This window comes from Hemicordylus capensis, chromosome 1, assembly GCF_027244095.1.
Source record: "Hemicordylus capensis ecotype Gifberg chromosome 1, rHemCap1.1.pri, whole genome shotgun sequence".
Taxonomy (NCBI): Eukaryota; Metazoa; Chordata; class Lepidosauria; order Squamata; family Cordylidae; genus Hemicordylus; species Hemicordylus capensis.
The window spans coordinates 361,661,793-361,682,708 of NC_069657.1; the positions used below are offsets into that span (position 1 = coordinate 361,661,793).

General features: G+C 44.1%; 1 protein-coding gene across 2 annotated transcripts in view; it reads left to right on the forward strand.

Annotated features, from left to right (window-relative positions):
• The window catches only part of MTHFD1L (methylenetetrahydrofolate dehydrogenase (NADP+ dependent) 1 like), a 226,496-nt gene extending 206,021 nt beyond the window's left edge, over nt 1-20,475 (forward strand). For both annotated transcript variants that reach the window (XM_053292356.1, XM_053292364.1), the window contains 2 exons: nt 16,527-16,634; nt 20,057-20,475. In XM_053292356.1, coding sequence (XP_053148331.1) covers nt 16,527-16,616 — 90 coding nt within the window. In that variant the 3' untranslated portion in view covers nt 16,617-16,634; nt 20,057-20,475. The remainder of the gene's footprint in view (nt 1-16,526; nt 16,635-20,056) is intronic.
• The last annotated feature ends 441 nt before the right edge of the window (nt 20,476-20,916 follow it).

Genomic DNA, 20,916 nt, shown 5'->3' on the forward strand with positions numbered 1-20,916 from the left:
ATAAGGAGAAATAGATTTGGGTGTCATCTGCATACTGATAACACCCCACTCCAAATCTCCTGATGATCTCTCCCAGCGGCTTCATTGAGGTGTCAAACAACATTGGAGACAATATGGAGCCCTGAGGGACACCATACGTAAGTTCAGATTTTGAAGAACAATAGTTTCCAAGAGAGACCATCTGGAATCTGCCCGAGAGCTAGGCGCAGAACTTCTGCAATGCAGTGCCTCCCCCCTGCCCGGCTCCACATCCTCTCAGAAGGATACTATGGTTGATAGTATCAAAGGCTACCAAGAGATCCATTTACGAGGATAAATAATGTCCATCACTAAGTCTGGTAATTTCCTCAAGTGTCTGTTGTCTGGCTCCTAAACTTTTGGGCTAGCTCACAGATCCAAAGACACAGATCCAAAGTCAAGGCCTCCCCCAAGAATTGGGACCATGGCATGGAGATGTGACAAAGCCGCATTATCTCCATGCTGTAATCCCAGTCTGTGTGAGCCCTTGATCCATCTGCTATTGGCTAAACAAAAATGAAGGGCTAATAACACTCAATGTCACATGTAGCTTGGCCGTAATTGTATCAAATGATTTGGAGATTACTCTCTTAATGAGAACTATTATATAAGATAGTAAAAACCTTATTATCTTGGTCTGTTCATAGCTTTATTATACTTTTAAGTACAAAAAACTGAAATCTGTAATAGGAGGTGACATCAAAATATTATTCTCTCCAGCCCAAAGATATCTATCCAACAGCAACACACAAATGAGCGAAGATTGCGATGGCTGGCTGGCTCTGAACCTGCATGTTTCCAAGCAATATGCAGAGAAAAGTTCTAGGAGGAGCTGTGAACTTCCTTGGATGCCTTCTGTGGGAAAATACTTTAGTAGGTTGATGGCATCACTCTCTTTAAATATGCTGCAGAATTTCTTAAAGTCTTGAGCTGCTTATTATTTGAGGTTCAGTCATGATGGAAAGCTTTAATTTACTTCAGGTCACAGAGGAGGGAAGTAAGAGAAGGCAAGCTGAACTTCAGATGATTCCTGACTTGTTACAAACAGTGAAGTGCGGGAAAGGCGTCTGTGCCAAAAATGTTTCACTAGAAATTAACTTATTTTAAGTTAAGAAAAGTGGACCCATCATTCTTTGGGTTTGTATGAAGCTTGGGCCAGCTTAGCATCATTTTTTAATTCGTGAATCCTGTGCTCTTAATTTGAGTTAATAGTTAGAAATGCAAGGATAGACATGTAAGGGTGTACTTGAAACTCAACTAACTGCCAGCTGAGCTAGTATTGCTCAGCTAACTTGTTCAGAGCAGTAGTAGCTCAGCTGGCAGCTCCAGTTATGATGATTTGAGTAGGATGTCATAGACCAGGGTCTTTCTTTCACCTCATACTAGATGACATTCTAGGGAGGAATGGTTGCCTTCAAGAAATGAAGGCCAGGGAATGGAGGCAAAGTAGCGGAGAACCATTCAAAGTTATTGGAGGATCCTAATCAACTTGCAGTAATTGTCCATAGACTGCATTTATAATTAAAGTGTTTATTGTTTCTGTGAGAACTTGTACTCATTTGACAAATGGGGGGGGGTTGTATTCTAATAGTAATATTTAATTATTTAGGGTACATTTTCATTGAATGTTGTGTGTTAAGGAGGAGGAGGAGGGGCATAAGATGCACATATGAAACATGATCTCCCAAAGACCCCACTAGGCTAGAGTTGACCCTACCTGGCCTGCTCACCCTGGTTCCTCACACATATAAATAAAAGTAGTGCTGGTTCAGACTTGAAGTGCATGTGACTTAGAGCAGCCTTAAGAATAAGGATTAAGGGAGCAGTCACCTGCCCCCATGTCCATGCACAGAGAATTGCATGCACCACTCACTTCACTGATTTTTGCACTTCTCTGATTTTTGCACTGATGGTTGCTGTGGGGCAATTGTTCTTACCACTGGCACATTACAGAGTAGGGATGTGCAAACCGGCTGAACCTTGAGCCAATTCGACATCAAACTTGACCGGCTCGAGGGCTCGCCCCCGGCTCACCCTCAAGCTGAACCAGGCCCGGTTTGGCTCAAGATCGAGCCAACCCCCAACCCCCCAGCCAGTTTTTTTAAGATCTCACCGCCTCCGGGGGGGCACTGCCACAGGGAGATCTCCAGTGGCTCCCCTTCCCCCCACCTGACCCCGTCTCAAAATGGCCCTGTTTAGGCAGTTTTCAGCCCATTCTAGGCCTCTTTACACTGGCGGCAGCCATTTTGGAGGCCGCCATACAGGGGTGTAACTACCATTAGGCAAGGGGAGGCAGCTGCCTGGGGGCCCCCACGCCTCGAGGGGCCCCCCAGAGGCAAGTCACATGTGACGTGAGTGAGTGAGTATCAGCGAGGGGCCCATTTTAAAATTTTGTCTCTGGGCCCACTCCAGCTTCGTTACGCCCCTGCCGTCATACATGCGCACTGGGTCACTGCATGGTCACCAGGGTCATGTTAGATAGCCATTGCACATGCACAACGGCCTCCAAAATGGCCACCAGCAACACAAAGAGGCCCAGAACAAGCCAAAAATGGCCCCAAACAACCCAAATTGGGCCGTTTTGAGACTGGGGAGAGGCCGACGGGGGGAAGGGGAACCACTGGAAACACACATACAACGCCACAGCAGCACTCCCTGGAGGTGGTGAGTTTATATTATTTTATTTTATTTTTCTTCATTAGAATCCCCGGACCATCTCGAATTCGAGCTGAGCCGGGAGGTCGGGGGGCGGGGAGCAAAACCGAACATGCCTGGTTCAGTTTGAGTCCAGTTCAGACTCAAACCACACTGGGCATACCAGTTTGTGCAAAGCTGTATTACAGAGCTGGACTAGAGGCACAATGTGGGTGCAACGTTTTCATGTACCTTCTTTTTTCAAGGGATTTTTTCCCCCAGTTTGGTTCTAAAGAACAGAACTTACCCTAAAGATCATACCTCAATGTGTAGAATGCTTTATAGCCTTTTATCTTGCAAATGCCCCTGTGAGATAGGTAGCAACTATTTCTATTTAGCAGGAGGAGGAGAACTGAGTTTTAGATAATAGTGTGCTTTAGACCACCCAGTAAATCCACAACCAAGCTGAGATTTGAACCGAGATATCCAAGGTGTACGTTCTGTACCCTAGAAGGGATTACATTGGCTCTTATTTCCTCCTTTTTCTGTTCTATTTGAACAATTTTGTTTGGTTGTTTAGCAGAAAATATAGTCTAATTATATTTTACTAGAGGAACAGTCAGGAAAGTAATTTGTATAGAGGCTGAAGACATGTGCTTTATGCTAAATGTGACTGTTTACATTGAAGAATTGTGACTTCAGGGAACAAATACTTTCCCTCTTATTAACAGAACTAATAAATAAAAGAGTTGGGGACTCTCTTCACCTATCATTGTACATCTGGTTATACAAACTAATGACAGGAAAACTATGTTCCAATCCCAGAACTTGGCAAAACACTTAAGTACATTTCACACACTGCCAAATTCCTACACAAATTGCTTGATCCCTTCATGTTAGTATGCAATGCCTGAAGATTCTGCCTGCATGTATATTGTATATGCAGCTATTTCACATGTGGAGAATTCTCATGTGTTAAAAATCTGCATGTGGGAATTGTGCAAATTTTCTACATTGCAGTTTTTACTCATATGTGAGGCAGGTTTTGCCTCTCTTTGTACAATGGGTATTCTGTCTGCCTTTCAAATACTGTTGACTGAGTGATCTAGTGCTTTAAACTATATTGTTACATAGACATTATATGGAAGCATAAGTATCATGTAAAATGGTAGAGAGATTGGGGCAGTTGGATCAGGAATGGGTTCAGAACCCACATGTTTTCTCTCTCTTCCCTCCTCACCTCCCACACAATTAGAATCCTGGTTAGATAAACCAGAACTCCAGATGTCCTTTGAACCCAGGAACTGTGGTTTGCAAAACCAGCTATGAAACTGGAATCTCAGTTGCATATCATGGCTTTTAAACCACACCTCTTAGGTTCAGACAACATATGGAGTGGTCATTTCACTAACCAGGATTCCCATGTGAGAGCTAGAGAGGAAAGCGGGAAAGGGTGGGCTCAAAAGCTCTTTCCCAATAAATTCACAGCGCAACAAACCATGTAGATAATCTAAACTGTCCCATTTTATTATTTTCTAGATAAGTCTGGTTTACAGCTTATATAGAGATCCTTTTGTTTTTTCTTTATGGAGAGTGGGTTGATGATAGACCCGAGAACATGATGAGGTAATAGGAGCATTGAGTGCTAAACTCTCATTCTTGGTGTCAGATTTTTATTATTTATTATTTCTCTGTATAAACCACCCTGAGCCATTTTTGGAAGGGCAGTATAGAAATTGAATTATTATTATTATTATTATTATTATTATTAATTTTACTTGCATACTTAATTTTTATTTATTTATTTTATTTTTACATTTATATACCGCCTTTCGTTAAAAGAAAACCCCAAGGCGGTTTACAAAAGTTAAAACATACAATAAAAAGGCAATAAAAACATCAAGCAAAAAATATAAAAACATATAAAAACAGGCATAAAAACAATACAACAGATAAAAACATACAGAAGCAGCAGTAAAAACGATTATGTAAAAGCCTGGGTAAAAAGCCAAGTCTTTACAAGCTTTCTAAAAGCTGTGATGGAGTCCGAGGAACGAATGGCCACCGGGAGAGCATTCCAAAGTCTAGGAGCAGCAACAGAGAAGGCCCTGTCCCGAGTGCATGACAGCCAGGCCTCTCTCATTGTCGGCACCCGGAGCAGGGCCCCCCCCAGATATTCTCGTCAAGCGGGCAGCAACCCTTGGGAGCAGGCGGTCCTTCAAATGCCCCGGGCCCAAACCGTTTAAGGCTTTAAAGGTCAAAACCAGCACCTTGAATTGGACCCGGAAACGAACCGGCAGCCAGTGCAACTCTTTCAAAATGGGGGTGATGTGTTCCCAACAGGCAGCTCCAAATAAAACCCTCGCTGCCATGTTTTGCACTAGCTGCAGTTTCCGGATATTCTTCAAGGGCAGCCCCACGTAGAGCGCATTACAGTAATCCAGGCGCGATGTGACTAAGGCATGGGTAACCGTGGCCAGATCTGCCTTCTCGAGAAAGGGACGCAGCTGGCACACTAGCCAAAGCCGTGCAAAGGCACCCCTGGCCACCGCCTCCACCTGAGCCTCCAAAAGCAGAGCCGTGTCCAGAAGTACCCCCAAGCTATGTACTTGCTCCTTCAAGGGGAGTGCAACCCCATCCAGAACCGGTAAAATCTCCTCATCCCAATTGGCTCTCCTACTGACCAACAGTACCTCCGTCTTATCCGGATTCAATTTCAGTTTGTTAGCCCACATCCACCCCATCACGGCCTCCAGCCCCCGATTCAGGACATCCACCACCTCCCTAGGATCAGATGACAAGGACAGATAGAGCTGAGTGTCATCCGCATATTGCTGACAACTCAGTCCAAATCCCCGGATGACCTCTCCCAGCGGCTTCATGTAGATGTTAAACAGCATGGGGGACAAAACCGATCCCTGCGGGACCCCACAGGCCAACGGCCACGGGGCCAAGCAGTAGTCCCCCAGCACCACCTTCTGGACCCTCCTCCCAAGAAAGGACCAGAACCACTGCAACGCAGTGCCTCCAATTCCCATACTCGAGAGGTGGCCCAGAAGGATACCATGGTTGATGGTATCGAACACCACCGAGAGGTCCAGCAGAACCAACAGGGACACACTCCCCGTCTAGTTCCCGGCGTAGGTCATCCACCAGAGCGACCAAGGCAGTCTCAGTCCCATACCGGGGTGGAAGCCAGATTGAAAAGGGTCCAGATAATCCGTTTCATCCGAGACCCTCTGCAGCTGGGATGCCACCACGCGCTCCATCACCTTGCCCAAAAAGGGAAGGTTAGACACAGGTCTATAGTTATCCAGGTTGGAGGGATCAAGGGAGGGCTTTTTCAATAGTGGTCTTACCACCGCCTCCTTGAGGCACGATGGCATCCTGCCCTCCCTTAATGAAGCATTAACAATCACCTCCAGCCATCTGCCTGTCCCCTCCCTGGCAGCTTTTATTAGCCATGAAGGGCAAGGGTCAAGAGCGCACGAAGTCGCCCGCACGCTGCCCAGGATCTCGTCCACATCCTCAGGCCGCACCAACCGAAAAGAATCCAACACACTTAATGGCACTTCTTCCCAGTTGATGAACTGTGCTTTTGAACAAAGGCCTTCCCATAGAGATGACAAATTACCACACACTTCTTAACTTCAGCCATAATGCTGCAATTTTTATTCTGTGGTGATGGGAGTGGTTGCTGCTGCTTTTTAAATGGATAGGGAAGGGCAGATTCCCTCCCCCACTCTGTGTGAATAAAATGACTTTGACTGATATCTAGACTAACAAAAAGCACTGGTGCAACAAAAGCACAGTGTGCACTAAAGGGGAGGAGTTATTTTAATTGATCTCCCAATTGAAACCCACTTTGCCTCCTGAAAATACCTTTCTGATGGCTGTGTGACCAGGAACATATTTTCAGGAGTCACCATTGGCTATAGAGGGAAGGGGAGATGGTTGAAAATTGCTTCTTTGGCTTAGCATGTGCAGCATCACTGCACACCAGTGTTCCCTCTAACAGGGATTCCCAGATGTTGTTGACTACAACTCCCATAATTCCCAGCCAAAGGCTATTGGAGCTAGGGATGCTGGGTGTTGTAGTAATGCACACATGCATTATTAGTCTAAATGGCAACACTGATCATAAATGCGGGGGAAACAACATTATTTGTAAGCTAGATGTTTTTCTTGTGGTTTTATTGCTGCTCTAGTGTTGTGAGGAAAATCATCTGGGTTTCTGAAAATTTAATTAGCATTCCATTTAGTAAAAAATATTAGTAATGCAAGTCAGAAGTGAATCCCTCAAAAAAAGATCAAACTGTGTGTGCTGTCATACTTCTCTTCTACCTTAAATATACCTTGGTTTGTGTTTACTTGTTTCCCTTTCTCTCTTACGGTGGTTGCTGCTGAAGTTGGGACTGGGGGGAAAGGTTGCCACTGTGCTCAGGGCTAGGAGAGAGTTTATTGTCTCTGTTGTTGTTGCTGCAGCTTCTTCTGCTTCCTCCCCTCCCACTACAACTCTCCTCAGCCAGTACCTCTGCTTAGAGCTAGGACTGAGCACAGGAGCTGTCGCCAGGGGTGTGAATCTCCGCTCTTCTGCACTGGCCAAGTTTACTGGATGGAGCCGGGAAGCATCAAGTGACAGCAAACTTATCTGTTCCTTTGAAAACACCATATTAAAACTCTTTTAGTACTCCACTCAAAAATCATTATACTTTTTTTTTTTTAATGAGATTAGTTCAGGAGACCGGAGGGAGTTAACCAGTTTAGAGAACTTATTGCATTGTAGTTTGTATCCCATGGAAACGAAACACTGAAACAATTAGGTCTGCTGAATGTCAAGTTTCCAGGCTTTCTACCTTCTTCTTTGTGTAGAGATTTGCTCTGAAATCTAGATAAGGAATATATTGACAGAAAGTACTCAAAATGTGACACCACCATTTTCAAGAATATTCTGCTTTTAATTGTAGAGATCATTCACACAACCGGGCGGGGCAGTGCAGGGGCCGGGGACGGGGGGAGGCTGCTTAACTGCTGCCATGGTGCTGGGAGCATGGAGTGCGCTCCCAGACGAGCAGTGCTGCGTGGCACAACACCCAGCTCCGGAGGCCAAGATGATGTGTCCCGGCCCCCAGAGATTCCACGGTGCACCATGTGACATGCATTGGGGGATTCCCCCAGGAGACGGGCCCGTCTCTGTGTGTGGCTGGGCTGGAAGCAGCCCGTGCTCACACACAAGAAGATCGCCCAGGTTAAAGGAGTGCTCACTCCCTTAAGCTCAGTTCTCACATGCAGCCTAAACCTGGGTTAGGCTGTGCAAGAGAGCAGCCTCTTAATATTGCCGGATTATCGTTGTGGTGTTTCCCTTCACACATATAAAACTCTTAGTCGTGTGGATGTAAATAAGTGTCCTCATACCCTATGTTGCTTTAGCTACATGTAGAGTTATTCTTCTAACTTATCCTAACAAAGGCCTTTTAATTCTTTAACTATTTATACCTTTTTGTGTGGAATTAGTTTTATAAAGAATCCCTGAATAAATAGGAGGATTGGAAGGCTGTTTTTTAATGCAAAGAACACTTTTTTCTACATTTATGATAATGGACACTTTTATATATGGCTTTATAGCTAGCTGCATTTTATGTAGCTGTAAGGGATTTCAAAATACCACATTTGTGCTTCTATCTACTCATATCTATTCCAAGAAATTTGTTCTTGGAAGCTACTATTTTGTTGAGTGAAGTGAGCACCTAGTTTAACTCGCATGTTCAGCATTTTCTGTTGTAATCCAATCTCTCTCTTAAACATTACAATACAACAATAGAACTTGGAATGAGAATTTAAGACATAATTCTGTGTTCTAAGTTGGAACATCAGCTTAATCGCCCACCTGTTTTTGAGGCAAGTGGAAAGATGTAAATCCAATCATTGGGATAGCTCCTACTTTCAGAAAAAGCCTAGTAGGTCAAAATAATAAGGCTGTCATGCTGATGCAGAAAATTCAGACAGCTATCTTAGTATCTCTTGTGAACATAAAAGAGAAATTTATTCCAGCACCAAATTACAAATTCAGAATTACACAGGTTAAGGGGGAAGGATTTGGATTACTGTGTACTATGGAAGCATACTTTGTTAAAATATCTGTTGCAAGTCTTTTTTTTTTTTAAACACAAAAGCCTAGTTCTGACACCATGTAAAACTTGATTAAATTATGGCTTAGCATTACTCTCTCAACCCTTGGGCTTGTGCTCTTCTCCTCACCTTCACTTGTAAGGGGAGGATATTTTCAGCATTTGTCCTGTTTAAATTCCATTAAAACAAAATCGTCGTCATTTCAAATCCTAGAAAGACCAGGCTTGTTCTAACCACAGTTTTTGGCTCTTCATGAAACTTTCACTTTTTTCTTACAAAACTGATTAAAATTTGTTATCAAGTTCCTTTCATAAACTATGCCTTTTTTTTTTTTTGAGATGCTGAATATTTATTCTGAGATTGAAATACCTAAACATTTCTTTAAAAGTCTATCTTTTCTAAAATGAATACTATCTCAAAGCTTGGAATTACTAGAGTTTGTTGACGTGGTCTCTGTGCTCTACATGAATGGGGCTTTGCACCTGCGCGGAGACCTTGGAGTCTTTCCAAGCTGAAATTCTTTCTCTCTGAAATGAGTGGTAGCCCCACCCGCCTCTGGAGTAGTAGGCATGTGCCCCAGAACAGAGCTCGCCCAGCTTCTAATCCTCCAGACAAAGAAGGGAGGAAATTAGACATGTTTGGCAGGCATTTATACTCCTCCTCTGCCATGCACCTCCATATTGCCAACTATCAAGCGTACGATGCCCAATACAACCTCTTCCTTTGGGAATGCCTAGCACCCTTCTTGGATACCCTGCCCCCCGCCCCCAGATAAAAAGGATCCCGCCAAGGTCTTTGTGCGAAAAGCAGCTCAGTTAGTCGAACAGCAGTTACACGCGGTAAGATACTCCACAGAGTGTGTGGCTAAGATCATGTCCTCACACAGACACGCTTGGCTGCGCTCTTCAGGGCTAGCTTATGAGACACATGCTCGCATGGAAGATCTACCCTTTGAAAGAGAAGCCCTTTCCGGGGAAAGACAGACGAGACTCTGCAAAAGATCTATCATCTTTGTAATACTGCTCGCTCCATGAGTCATCAGTCTCAACTACCAAACCGTACAGACCCAACAGATGGAACTGGCCACCTCCACAGCAACCGAGTCGACTACACTCTTGAATTTTCTTCAATACCGCCTTTCATTCTCCCTGTCCTCACCGTTCCTACGCCTACTCTACGGTCAGAGGTCGCATCACTCCTACAAAAACAAGCAATAGAACCAGTCCTAAACCTGAACTCTCTAGGTTTCCACTCCACTTACTTCACAGACCCCAAGACAGATGGAGGACTTCGGCCCATTCTAGACCTCCGAGAACTCCATCGCTACATCATCTACAAAAACAAGCAATAGAACCAGTCCTAAACCTGAACTCTCTAGGTTTCCACTCCACTTACTTCACAGACCCCAAGATGGATGGAGGACTTCGGCCCATTCTAGACCTCTGAGAACTCCAGCGCTACATCACCTACAAAAACAAGCAATAGAACCAGTCCTAAACCTGAACTCTCTAGGTTTCCACTCCACTTACTTCACAGACCCGAAGACGGATGGAGGACTTCGGCCCATTCTAGACCTCCGAGAACTCCATCGCTACATCACCTACAAGCGCTTCCAGATGGTCACCATACCTACCATCTTTACCCTCCCATTTCCTTGGATCTCAAGGACACATATTACCATCTGTCCTCAACATCGCTGTTGCCTCAATTTCACAGTTCAGGGCAACACTTACCAGTTCAGGGTTCTGCCCTTGAGCCTCACCTCGGTGCCACACGTATTCACCAAATGTATGGCCCCATCATGGCATTCCTACAACCACAGGACAATTCAACTCTTTCCATTCTTAGATGACTGGCTCCTGGTTGCAGACATGACACACGCCTTCAACAGGTGCTTCAGTCCACCATTACCCTGCTCACCAGTCTCAGCCTCCAGATCAATTTCAAAAAATCCAAGCTCACGCCAGCTTGCTGCATAGAGTTCCTGGTTCTCATCTTCAGCTTAGTCCACACGAGACTCTACATGCCCAGCCACAGGATTCAGGCTATCCTATCTCTTGCCTCTACAGTGGCTGCCCAATGTTGCCACAGAGCTTGAGTTATCCAATGGCTCCTAGGCTATATGGCCTCCACCACTCATGTTCTTCCTCATGCTCACCTCCAGTCCTGGCCACTACAACACTGATTTCTACGCAGCTTCCATCCTCAATGCCATTCCCTAAGCCGCTGGTTGCATGTACCACTTCATGTTCACCTGTCCCTATGCTGGTGGCAAGATCTCCACAACCTACATTTTGGAGCCCCTTTTTATTCCCCGCCTCCTCATTTCATTCTAACCACAGATGTATCAGAGAGAGGCTGGGGAGCACACATGGAGAACCTTCACCTCCAGGGTCTCTGGACACCGACAGAGGCCACTCACCACATCAATTATCTAGAACTCTTAGCAATCTTCAGGGCTTTTCGCTGGTTTCTCCCACTACCATCACTATTCAAATGGGCAATACCACCGTGAAATCCTACCTCAACAGAGAGGGAGGTGCAACCTCCTCGACCCTGCTCCATCTGGCCATGGACCTCTGGCACTGGTGCGTTCAGCACTCCATCACACCCAGGGCCATCCATATCCAAGGTATAGCCAATACTCAGGCAGACTCTCTCAGCAGAGAAGGGGTCACCTCTCACAAATGGCAGCTACACTACCCAGTGCTCAGGGCAATCTTCTGTCATCAGTTCCTCCTGGAAATATACCTCTTCGCTTCTCATCTGAATGCCCAATGCCGCCATTACTGCTCCAGGGCGGCCATCAGCCTCCATTCCCTAGGCGACACCTCTGCCCTCTTGTAGACGGGTTTACAGGTGTACCTGTTCTCCTCCATTCTGCTGATTCCCAGGATCCTGCTAAACTCTTACAACAACCAGGATGTATTTTCATCACCCCATGGTGGCCCAGGAGATCCTGGTTCCCACGTCTCCTATGATTCTCAGACAGCACGTACCACTAGTTACCCCCACTCCCTCACCTTCTCTCTCAGCAGTTTGGCTGACTGCTGCATCCCAATGTCCTTCGCCTATGCCTCACAACATGGTGGATCAGATCGCCTTTCCGTCAGACCTTCAACTTGTCCTTGCAGCTTCTCGCAAACCTGTGACAATAAGGTCCTATCAGCATAAGTAGCTTCCTAACCTCCAAGGGCGCCTCACCAGAAACTTTCTCCACCCAGCACATCTGTGCTTATCTTCTTTAAGAAATTGGGCTTGAAGATGGCATCCTTCAGAGTCCATCCAGCTGTCATAGTGGCCCATTCCTCTCCTGCTTCTGCATCCTGGTTTCAAGACTCTACCATTAAATCTTTTTTGAAGGGTGTCTCCCATTTATACCCAGATGCCCCTGTTATTGGCCCCTCTTTGGACCTTTCCCTTGTTTTGATCTGTTTGATGGGGCCCCTGTTTGAACCCATGGCCTCTGTCTCTGATGATCTTCTCTCCTGCAAGGTGGCCTTCCTAGTGGCCATCACTTCTGCTCGCTGAGTCAACGAGCTGAGAGCCCTCTGGATAGACTCACCTTACCTGATTTTCCACAAGGACATAGTGAGAAATCATAGTGCTCTGCACGGATGTCTCCTTACCCAAGATCATCTCTTCCTTTAACCGCTCGCAACCTTTCATTCTACCAGTGTTCTTTCCTAACCCAGAAGATGATGCCCAACATTGCCTACACACACTAGACGTTAGGAGAGCTCTAACTTTCTTTGTCCATCATACAACAGATTGGCGCTGCTCTCTGGCCTTTTCACATTTGGGCCCCACTCGTGGCAAACAAGCTTTGGCCCAGACTGTCTCGCATTGGGTGACTCGTACCATCACGCTGTGTTACCAGATCTCAAAGAAACAACTGCCTACATCTTTGAAGGCACACTCTACCAGGGCTATGGCAGCATCAGCTGCATCTGACAGAGCCATCCCTCTGGATGTCATCTGCCAGGCTGTTACGTGGGCATCGCCTCACTCCTTTATGCAGCACTATGCCTTGGACATATTTTATTTTGCTTATTTGAATCAGACTACTAAAATTTAGTTAAATTATATTTGTCTCTCATAGTAGGTTTCCATTTATACACTGGCAACTTTTGTTTGATACTGAGTGCCTCAGCCAGTGCTGAAACTTAGTGAGCACCATACCTCAAAACAATGTGAACACCAAACTTCAGAATCTGATGATAGAATTATGAAGTTATCTGGTTACATAAACATCCTAGAAGTGGTTCTGTGCAGAGCAGTGTACTGTGGACAACACAACACAACACACTGACCACAGTGGTGGATCTTGCCACCTTGAGGTTCTCCATTTCTGTCTTTGAAAACATAAAATTCTATCTTCTACCAGTCTGGATCATGGAGAATTGAATATGTTTGGACAGAGTCCAGCAAAGGCTCAGAACCATAGTTCATCAAGGGGGTGGTGCTTCTGAGTTGGATCCAAAGGAACTTAGGGATCCAACACCCCACCCCATCCCACCATTGCATGACAAGAGGAAGATGATTATCATGAAATAGGTGATCCCCAGTTTCTCCCCTCCAGCTGCAGCCCCCATGCTTCAACCCATGCAGTTCTCAAGGGTCCCCTGATCCTTAAGATTCTTTCTGTGGAATACAGAAGGCTACAGCAGGAAAGAGAATACAGAACAGTCACAGCCCCAGTCTTCAAGCAGAACTCTACCCACAGTTCTTAGGAGTCAACCCCCTGAGTGTCCCAGAATGCTTACAGAACATGTGATTTCACAGAATTTCCTGACTGTAAGAGCTGTTTGACAGTGGAACAGTCTCCCCCCATGCAGTGGTGGGTTCTCCCTTTTGCTAGATGTTTTCCCCCCAAAAAAGGCTGGTTAGCCATCTGTCACTGACAGGGATTCTGTGGCAGTTCCCTGCACAAAGCAGCAGTTGGACTAGAGGACCTGCAAGGTGCTTCCCATGCAAATCCCACACACAGACACATTTTCTCTCCACAATGTGTATCTTGGCTCATTTTCTGCTTTGGCTTGTTCATAGTTAACACACTTTTCCATGTTCCTTCAAGAATGATGCAAGTTGCTTGATTTTTAGAGTATTTAAAAGCTTCAAATCGTTCCATTTGGATATAGATTTGTTTCATTAAGCAAAAGAGTCATTTTAAAGAATGGGCTTTTTGGACAGTGATAAAGTCAATCCATAAGTGACAAAAAGAAGAATTTTGCCTAATTAAGTTTTCAGTGGTTTTCTGTTCCTTGGATCCTCACCATGAAGTCCCTTCTGTTTTTCTCCTCTACATTTTAAAGAACTTCCTATTCTAATAAACCAGACGGTTACAATGTCTGATGTTACAATGTAACTGGAAAAGTAACTGATTTCTCAATCTATCCTGTTTTTTGTTTTGTTTTGTTTTTTAAAGGTTGAACCAAAGCATTTAGTGGGGCTCTTGGGATTTTAAAATGTATGGATGAATATAAAGGTGGAGGCAGTGCAGGGGGGCAGGGAGACTCCTGTCACCTTTCAGCATGGTCAGCTCTCTCACTTCTGTGCTGTGGTTTCAGTTGCATGGGTAGAGGTTGTTTTCACCCACTGTCCCCGCTGCCAGGCATCCTTGCCCCATGCAGTCCAGAGGACACAGACTTGCTCTCAGCTCTTCCCCTTCATCAGCCATTGCCTGTTTAAATAATGAGGCATATCACCCTGAAGTACTGCCCTTCTCCTCTCCTTCCATATTTATTGGCTTTCTGCCATAGTGCTCCCTCCCTTTTGGCCTGCTTAGGTTTCCCTTCCCTCATTCCCATCTCCTCCCTACTTTGCCATCCACCTGCCTCCCCTCATTGCTGCTGCAAAGCAAAGGCGCTCTTACCCCTGGACTTCAGGGCTGAAGTCCAGGGCCTCCACACCCCCTGGGGGCCCCCCAAATCCTCTTTAGTCTCTCCTGGGTGATGTGGTTTGTGCCCTCAAGAACCTACACGTTAAAAAAATGATGCTTAACTTGCAGCTGGGGTGTGTGTGTGTGTGCCTCCAAAGGCCTTTAGGTCCTGGCTCCAAAATTACCTAGGTGCACCTCTGCCGCAAAGCAAGAGTTAATTATGGTGTTCCGCAAGGTTCCAGGCTGTCCCCGAAGCTTTTTAACATCTACATGAAACTGCTGGAAGAGATAATCAGATTTGGTGCAGGGTGTTATCAATATGGTGTTGACACCCAAATATATTTTTCCATTTCAACTGCATCAGGAAATGGCATAACTTCTGTAAACGCCTGCTTGGAGGCAGTAATGGGCTGGATGAGGGATAACAAACTAAAGTTGAATCCAAATAAGTTTGAGGTACTGATTGCAGGGGGTCAGGACTCAAGAGATGATTTAGATCTGCCTGTTCTAGATGGGATTACACTCTCCCAGAAAAAACAAGTGTGTCGCCTAGGAGTACTCTTGGATCCCAAACTCTCTCTGGTTTCTCAAGTTGAGGCAGTGGCAAGGAGCGCTTTTTATCAGCTTTGGCTGATATATCAGCCACACACCTTTCTGGAGGTAAACAATTTAAAAGCATATGCTGTTAATCTCCAGGCTTGAATACTGTAATCCACTCTACATGGGGCTGCCTATTGGTGCAGTACAAATGGGGCTGTATGTAGACCAGAAACCACAACTGGTGCAGAATGCAGCAGCCAGATTGGTCTCTGGGACAACTCAAAAGACCACATAACACTGATCTTTTAAAAAACAACAACCCTGCACTGGCTACCAATATGTTTCTGAGCAAAATACAAAAGGCTGGTTATTACCTATAAAGCCCTTAACAGCTTAGGTTCAGAGTATTTAAGAGAGCACCTCCTTTGTCATGAACCCTGCTGCCTCTTAAGATCATCTTAAGTCCAGTTACGGATGCCACCAGCTCAATTGGTGGTGACTCGAGACCAGGCCTTCTCTGTGGCTGCCCAAGAGCTTCTCCATCTCTGGCTACTTTTATAAAGAACCTCAAGACACACCTATTTTCTCAGGCTCTTATTTAAAGTTAATATTAAATGATTTAATTGTTCTTACTCTGTAAAGCTGTTTTAATTGTTTTTATTCTGTTTTTACATTTGTATTTTTAAATCATATGCCACCTGGGGTGTGTGGGTGGGTGTATAAAAATAAATCAGGTGGTATATAAATAAGATAAACAAACAAACTGCCACTAGAAAAACACCATGCTGGGGTTGGATAGGGACAGTTACTCTTCCCCTGCTAAATATAAGAGTTGCCACTTAAAAACGTGCCTCTTTGCTCAGTTATTAGGGGATATGTAACTATTCGTGTAAATGTATTTAAGTTAGAGATAACTGACATTCAAAAATGACTGGAGGAACCCAAGACAGATTGTAGGGCTGTCCATTAGTCCAGCAGTAATCTGAATTGATTCTGTTCATTGTTGTTAACAATTTACATTCCTGTTTTCTTTGAAATAGTCTTTTTGAAGCATGCATAATTTCCTAAAATCCTGCACTGTAGGACTCCATAGTTTCCTTTTCCAGAATGTCACATTCTATGCATTTGCAAGCAATCTGAGGCACAAAGGTTTAGAAAAAGAGATTGGAGTAGCAGATGGTTTGATTTTTATTTTTTTAAGGCATCTGAAGTTATGGGCCCATGAAGAACAATATGGTCTCTCACTTCATCAGGGTTATGTATGTAGAGTACAGTTATTGGCTTACAGTTGCAGGACTATAACTTCTAGTTCATTGTTCCCTAGATGAGCACTATGCCAGGATTGCCTACGAGGCCTTGCTTCTATGATATTGACCTGGACCCTGAAACAGAACAAGTCAAAGGGCTGTTTTGAACACAAGCTGAAAATCAGGTGAGTGGTGGTGGTTTTAAATAATATGAGCCCCTTCAGGTTCAGTGTTTATTTCTTGCTCTTGACAGTGGTAATTGATAGCTTAATTTAATATTCATTTAAAATCCAGTATGAGGATTTTAAGCAGACACATCTCTCTGCTTTCCTGACATTACATGGCTTTCACTCAAATTTCACCAATGAGATGGTATTTCAAGTCAAATTTAATGGAGTGTTATCTGTGGCTAATAAATATAGATTACTATCCAAAATTTAAAAAGAATTCTAGTATGTTTATAATTTGGGCTGAGTTTTTTTTAAAAAACCAGTTATGTTGCTAGCCCTTTTCCTTGCTGCTTTGAACAGTTTATCACTCCTCAGCAATCTTAGAATAAAGATCTCTAGCCAAAACTCTGGCTGGCTGGTGTGAAACTTAAACCACAATTCACTGCTTCATGGCCTCCCTAACCCACAGTTTTCCTTCCTGAAACTCCTTTGTCTGTGCCCTTCCAAAACTGCATGGCCCCTCCTGTTCATCAGGTTTCCCCCGGCCCTCTTTTCTTCTTGTTCCCATCTACTGCTATTATTTTACCTGCTCTGTACTTCCTTCTGGCAGACCTCTCCCTCCTCTTTTTATTTCCAGCAAGCTCTGCTTCTCAGCTTACTACCTATTTTGTCTTGCTTTCTCTAATCGCTTTGTTTTTGCATGCTGTGCCCCTGCATCATCTTTACCTTGAATATCCTTCAGCCACTACAGAACCCCTCCCTGCCTTGGACCCACCAAGTTCCCAGGTGCAGCTCATTGATTTTTGCCACTCCAGACAACTCCCAAAATGCCACCTCCTCCCTGCTGGCCTCACCCTCTGAGTGAGCCCGGTACTGACAATGCCCCATTCCTGCCTCCCTAACCCAGGCGCTGCTCTCTCCTTTTTGTAGAGCATACTGGTAGCTGCCCGGTTGTTAAGCCTGTGATGGAGGCAGCAGTTCTCCCCATCCTTTGCTTCTACTGGGCTTTTCTTCCCTCTAAGCATGAGAAGGAGAGCCAGTGGAAATGGAGAGAGAGCTGATGCTGCCCCTGCTGGCTTAATAACCAGAGGGCCCTGGCAGCTGCTCCAAGCTTCCTCCCATGGGATGTGGGGGTGGCAGGGACATATTCTGCCACCCCTAAAAAGGCCTCCAAAGGCCTGAGAAATTGGCTAATGGAGGAGTAGCCCCCTCCCTGTTTCTGACAACAGCATACCATTCCCCATGTCCCTTGACCTTGTGAAAATCTCAAAATTATTATTATTATTATTATTATTATTATTATTATTATTATTTTTATTATGAATTCAATTTCTATATCGCCCTTCCAAAAATGGCTCAGGGCGGTTTACACAAAGAAATAAGAAATAATAATAATTATTAATAAAATTATTATTATTTTAATAAAAATAAGTCTAAAAAGAAATGTAAGATAGATTGTGAACTCCAAAAGGCTCACAATCTAAAAAGAAACATAAGATAGACACCAGCAACAGTCACTGGAGGTACTGTGCTGGGGGTGGATAGGGCCAGTTACTCTCCCCCTGCTAAATACAAAGAATCACCACATTAAAAGGTGCCTCTTTGCCAAGTTAGCCAGGTTTAAACATCAAATTGACATTCTACTTCTTTCGTCCACATTTCCACGGATGGCATCTTGCCCATCGGCAGTTAGGATATTCCATGACATCACAGCAGCTCAGATTATGGCTAGGAGGACTGGCAGGTGACATCCCTCTCTTACCCCATTATATCACCAGTTTATTTGTAACCCAACTTCTCTTACAGAGAGAGCAGAAGCCCTCTTCTGAGAAATGTTTCCGACCTGCTTTATAAAGTACATTTTTCCATTTTGCTTTTTGTTGTTCTCCTTCCAAGCTTCTTGATAACATGAGTGTGAGTGTGTCATTACATCTAAATTTGTGAGCTTTCATTTGTTGAAACAAAAAATATTAATGGCTTTTTCCAGACAATACCAGCAAGTATTTGTTAAATAAATTTATTCCTTTCTTGCAAAAGTACTGTTAATTCATTTTAAAAAGGCCCTAAGGATCCAGTCACATCCTACTATAAAGTCAGTTGCAAAACTATCATAGATTTTAATGGCTCTGAATTACACACAAAGTGTTCAAAAAACTGAGAAAAGAAAGCCTGTTAAAATGACTTTGCTAGTTGTATGTAACTGTTTCCATACAACCTTTTGTGAATTTTAGTATACCTGTTTGGTTTACATTTGTAACCTGACTCATTTTGAAAGTGTTTGGCAAAGACATGAGGGAGGAATTGATAGACACAGAGTTTAGTTAAAGCTAGATTTTAAAAAAGCTAAAGCCCTAAGTGTCAGCTGGATTACTTGGTACCAGTCAGTTAAAAAAATTGTAGTCTGCTGCCCTAGAAGCCAGGACTAGTTCTGATGGGCCTGAATAGGATGGGATATTTTGCTTGAACATTAGGAGAAATTTCATATTGGTAAGAGCAAACAGAACCAATTACCAGGGAGTTCTTCAAGCAGGGATTGGACAGCCATCTGTTGGAGATGGATTTCATGTATTGTTTAGGGGGTCTATCATCAGCTACTAGTTGGAGGGCTGTGGGCCACCTCCAGCCTCAAAGGCAGGATGCCTCTGAGTACCAGTTGCAGGGGAGTAACAGCAGGAGAGAGGGCACGCCCTCAACTCCTGTCTGTGGCTTCCGGCAGCATCTGGTGGGCCACTGTGTGAAACAGGATCCTGGACTAGATGGGCTTTGGGCCTGATCCAGCAAGGCTGTTCTTATACTGGAAACCCTACAAGGCCCCTTTCAATGCTGATCCTCCATAGAATTCCGTACACTCACACCGCAGAAACTGAAGCTGAAATTCCTGTTTCTAGGATTGCTGCTGTTGAGTATCTCCATCTCCACCAGAAGTCTGATGAGAAATCCTGTATAATGGTGGGGGCGGGGATTAACCCATAGAATGGAACCTTGTGTGGCCTTATTCCTAGCCTTGGGCATGCAGCGCAAGGAGACATGATTTCCCCACCCCAGCCCCACTGATGCTGAGCTCAGAGGAATGTCAGCCATTGTTAGTTTAGGTTAAGGTGGTCACAGACTTGATCAGTTTACAAAACCAGTATTGCTCCATTGAAATAATCCAAAAGATAATCGAATCAATTTTTCTTTCTTGATCAAGCTTACGATATAATGCAGCAGTCCGTAAAAATACCACAGAGGTCTATGTTCAGTGAAAGTACACTATACCAGGTGGAATAGTTAAATGTTTTGCTGCTTTATGCTCCAGGAAAAATAATTTCAACACAGTAATAGTACAGATAATTTGTAGTCCGACATCCTTTTTTTAGAGAGTGCCAAGATAAATTCCTATTTCTTCAAGTAATGAAAAGGGAATTCTTAAAACACTTTTTTTTTTCATTTTCCAGACTTCTGAAAATACAAACAGCAGCGTTCATGTTTCCTGAAGTATGAGACAAGCATGAATTTGAAGAATGCCTATAAACATATCTCTGGAAGAATACTGTGGATAGACCAAAACACAAATACACACACTGCTCTGAAACCTTTTTATAATGAGAAACAGTCTAATGCATAACAACCAAAGAAAATCAGTACAAACTAATTTATTCTAAAGATTAATGTAAAGGGATGTTTTGTGAAACATGTGTTGCGTACACATTGATTGTATGTTCTTGCAGGGGAGGGAAAGGCGAAGTGGTATGAACAGAAAGAAGACATTTTCCATTCTTAAAGTTTTATATTCCCTATTTGAGTCATAAAACCAAACTGTTTTCTCACCTGTAGCAATTTGGAAAATCCACATTAAAAAGGTAATGCTGCTTGATGAAGTTTGTCACTTTTTAAAGGATACAGGGCAGGTCCTTTCGTTCCGCAGCTGCAGCACCACAAAGAAAAAAAATCAGCTGGAAATGTCTGAGCTAGCAGTCAATATTATAGTGGGCGCAGATGAGGAAAAAAGTCAGCCTCTCAAATGAGGGGTCTTATTTGAGAAAACACCAAAATTTTGTAGAAAAAGAGCTGGTTTTCCCTCTGTGGCCAAACAGCTTGGAAATACTCTCTTAACTTCATGCTCCTCACCAGGATTGCTCTCTGCCAGATGAGTTTGAGTTATTGGGCTTTCGGTGCTTTGAAGAGCCACTATGTATGGGTCTCCTTGATATCCCAAATGTCAACAAACTCTCTTTTTGAAGTCAATGAAAGTAAATAGGGTTTATCTTCCATGTTCCTCATCTCCATTTACAAAGACTACATTTGTTCAGGGCTG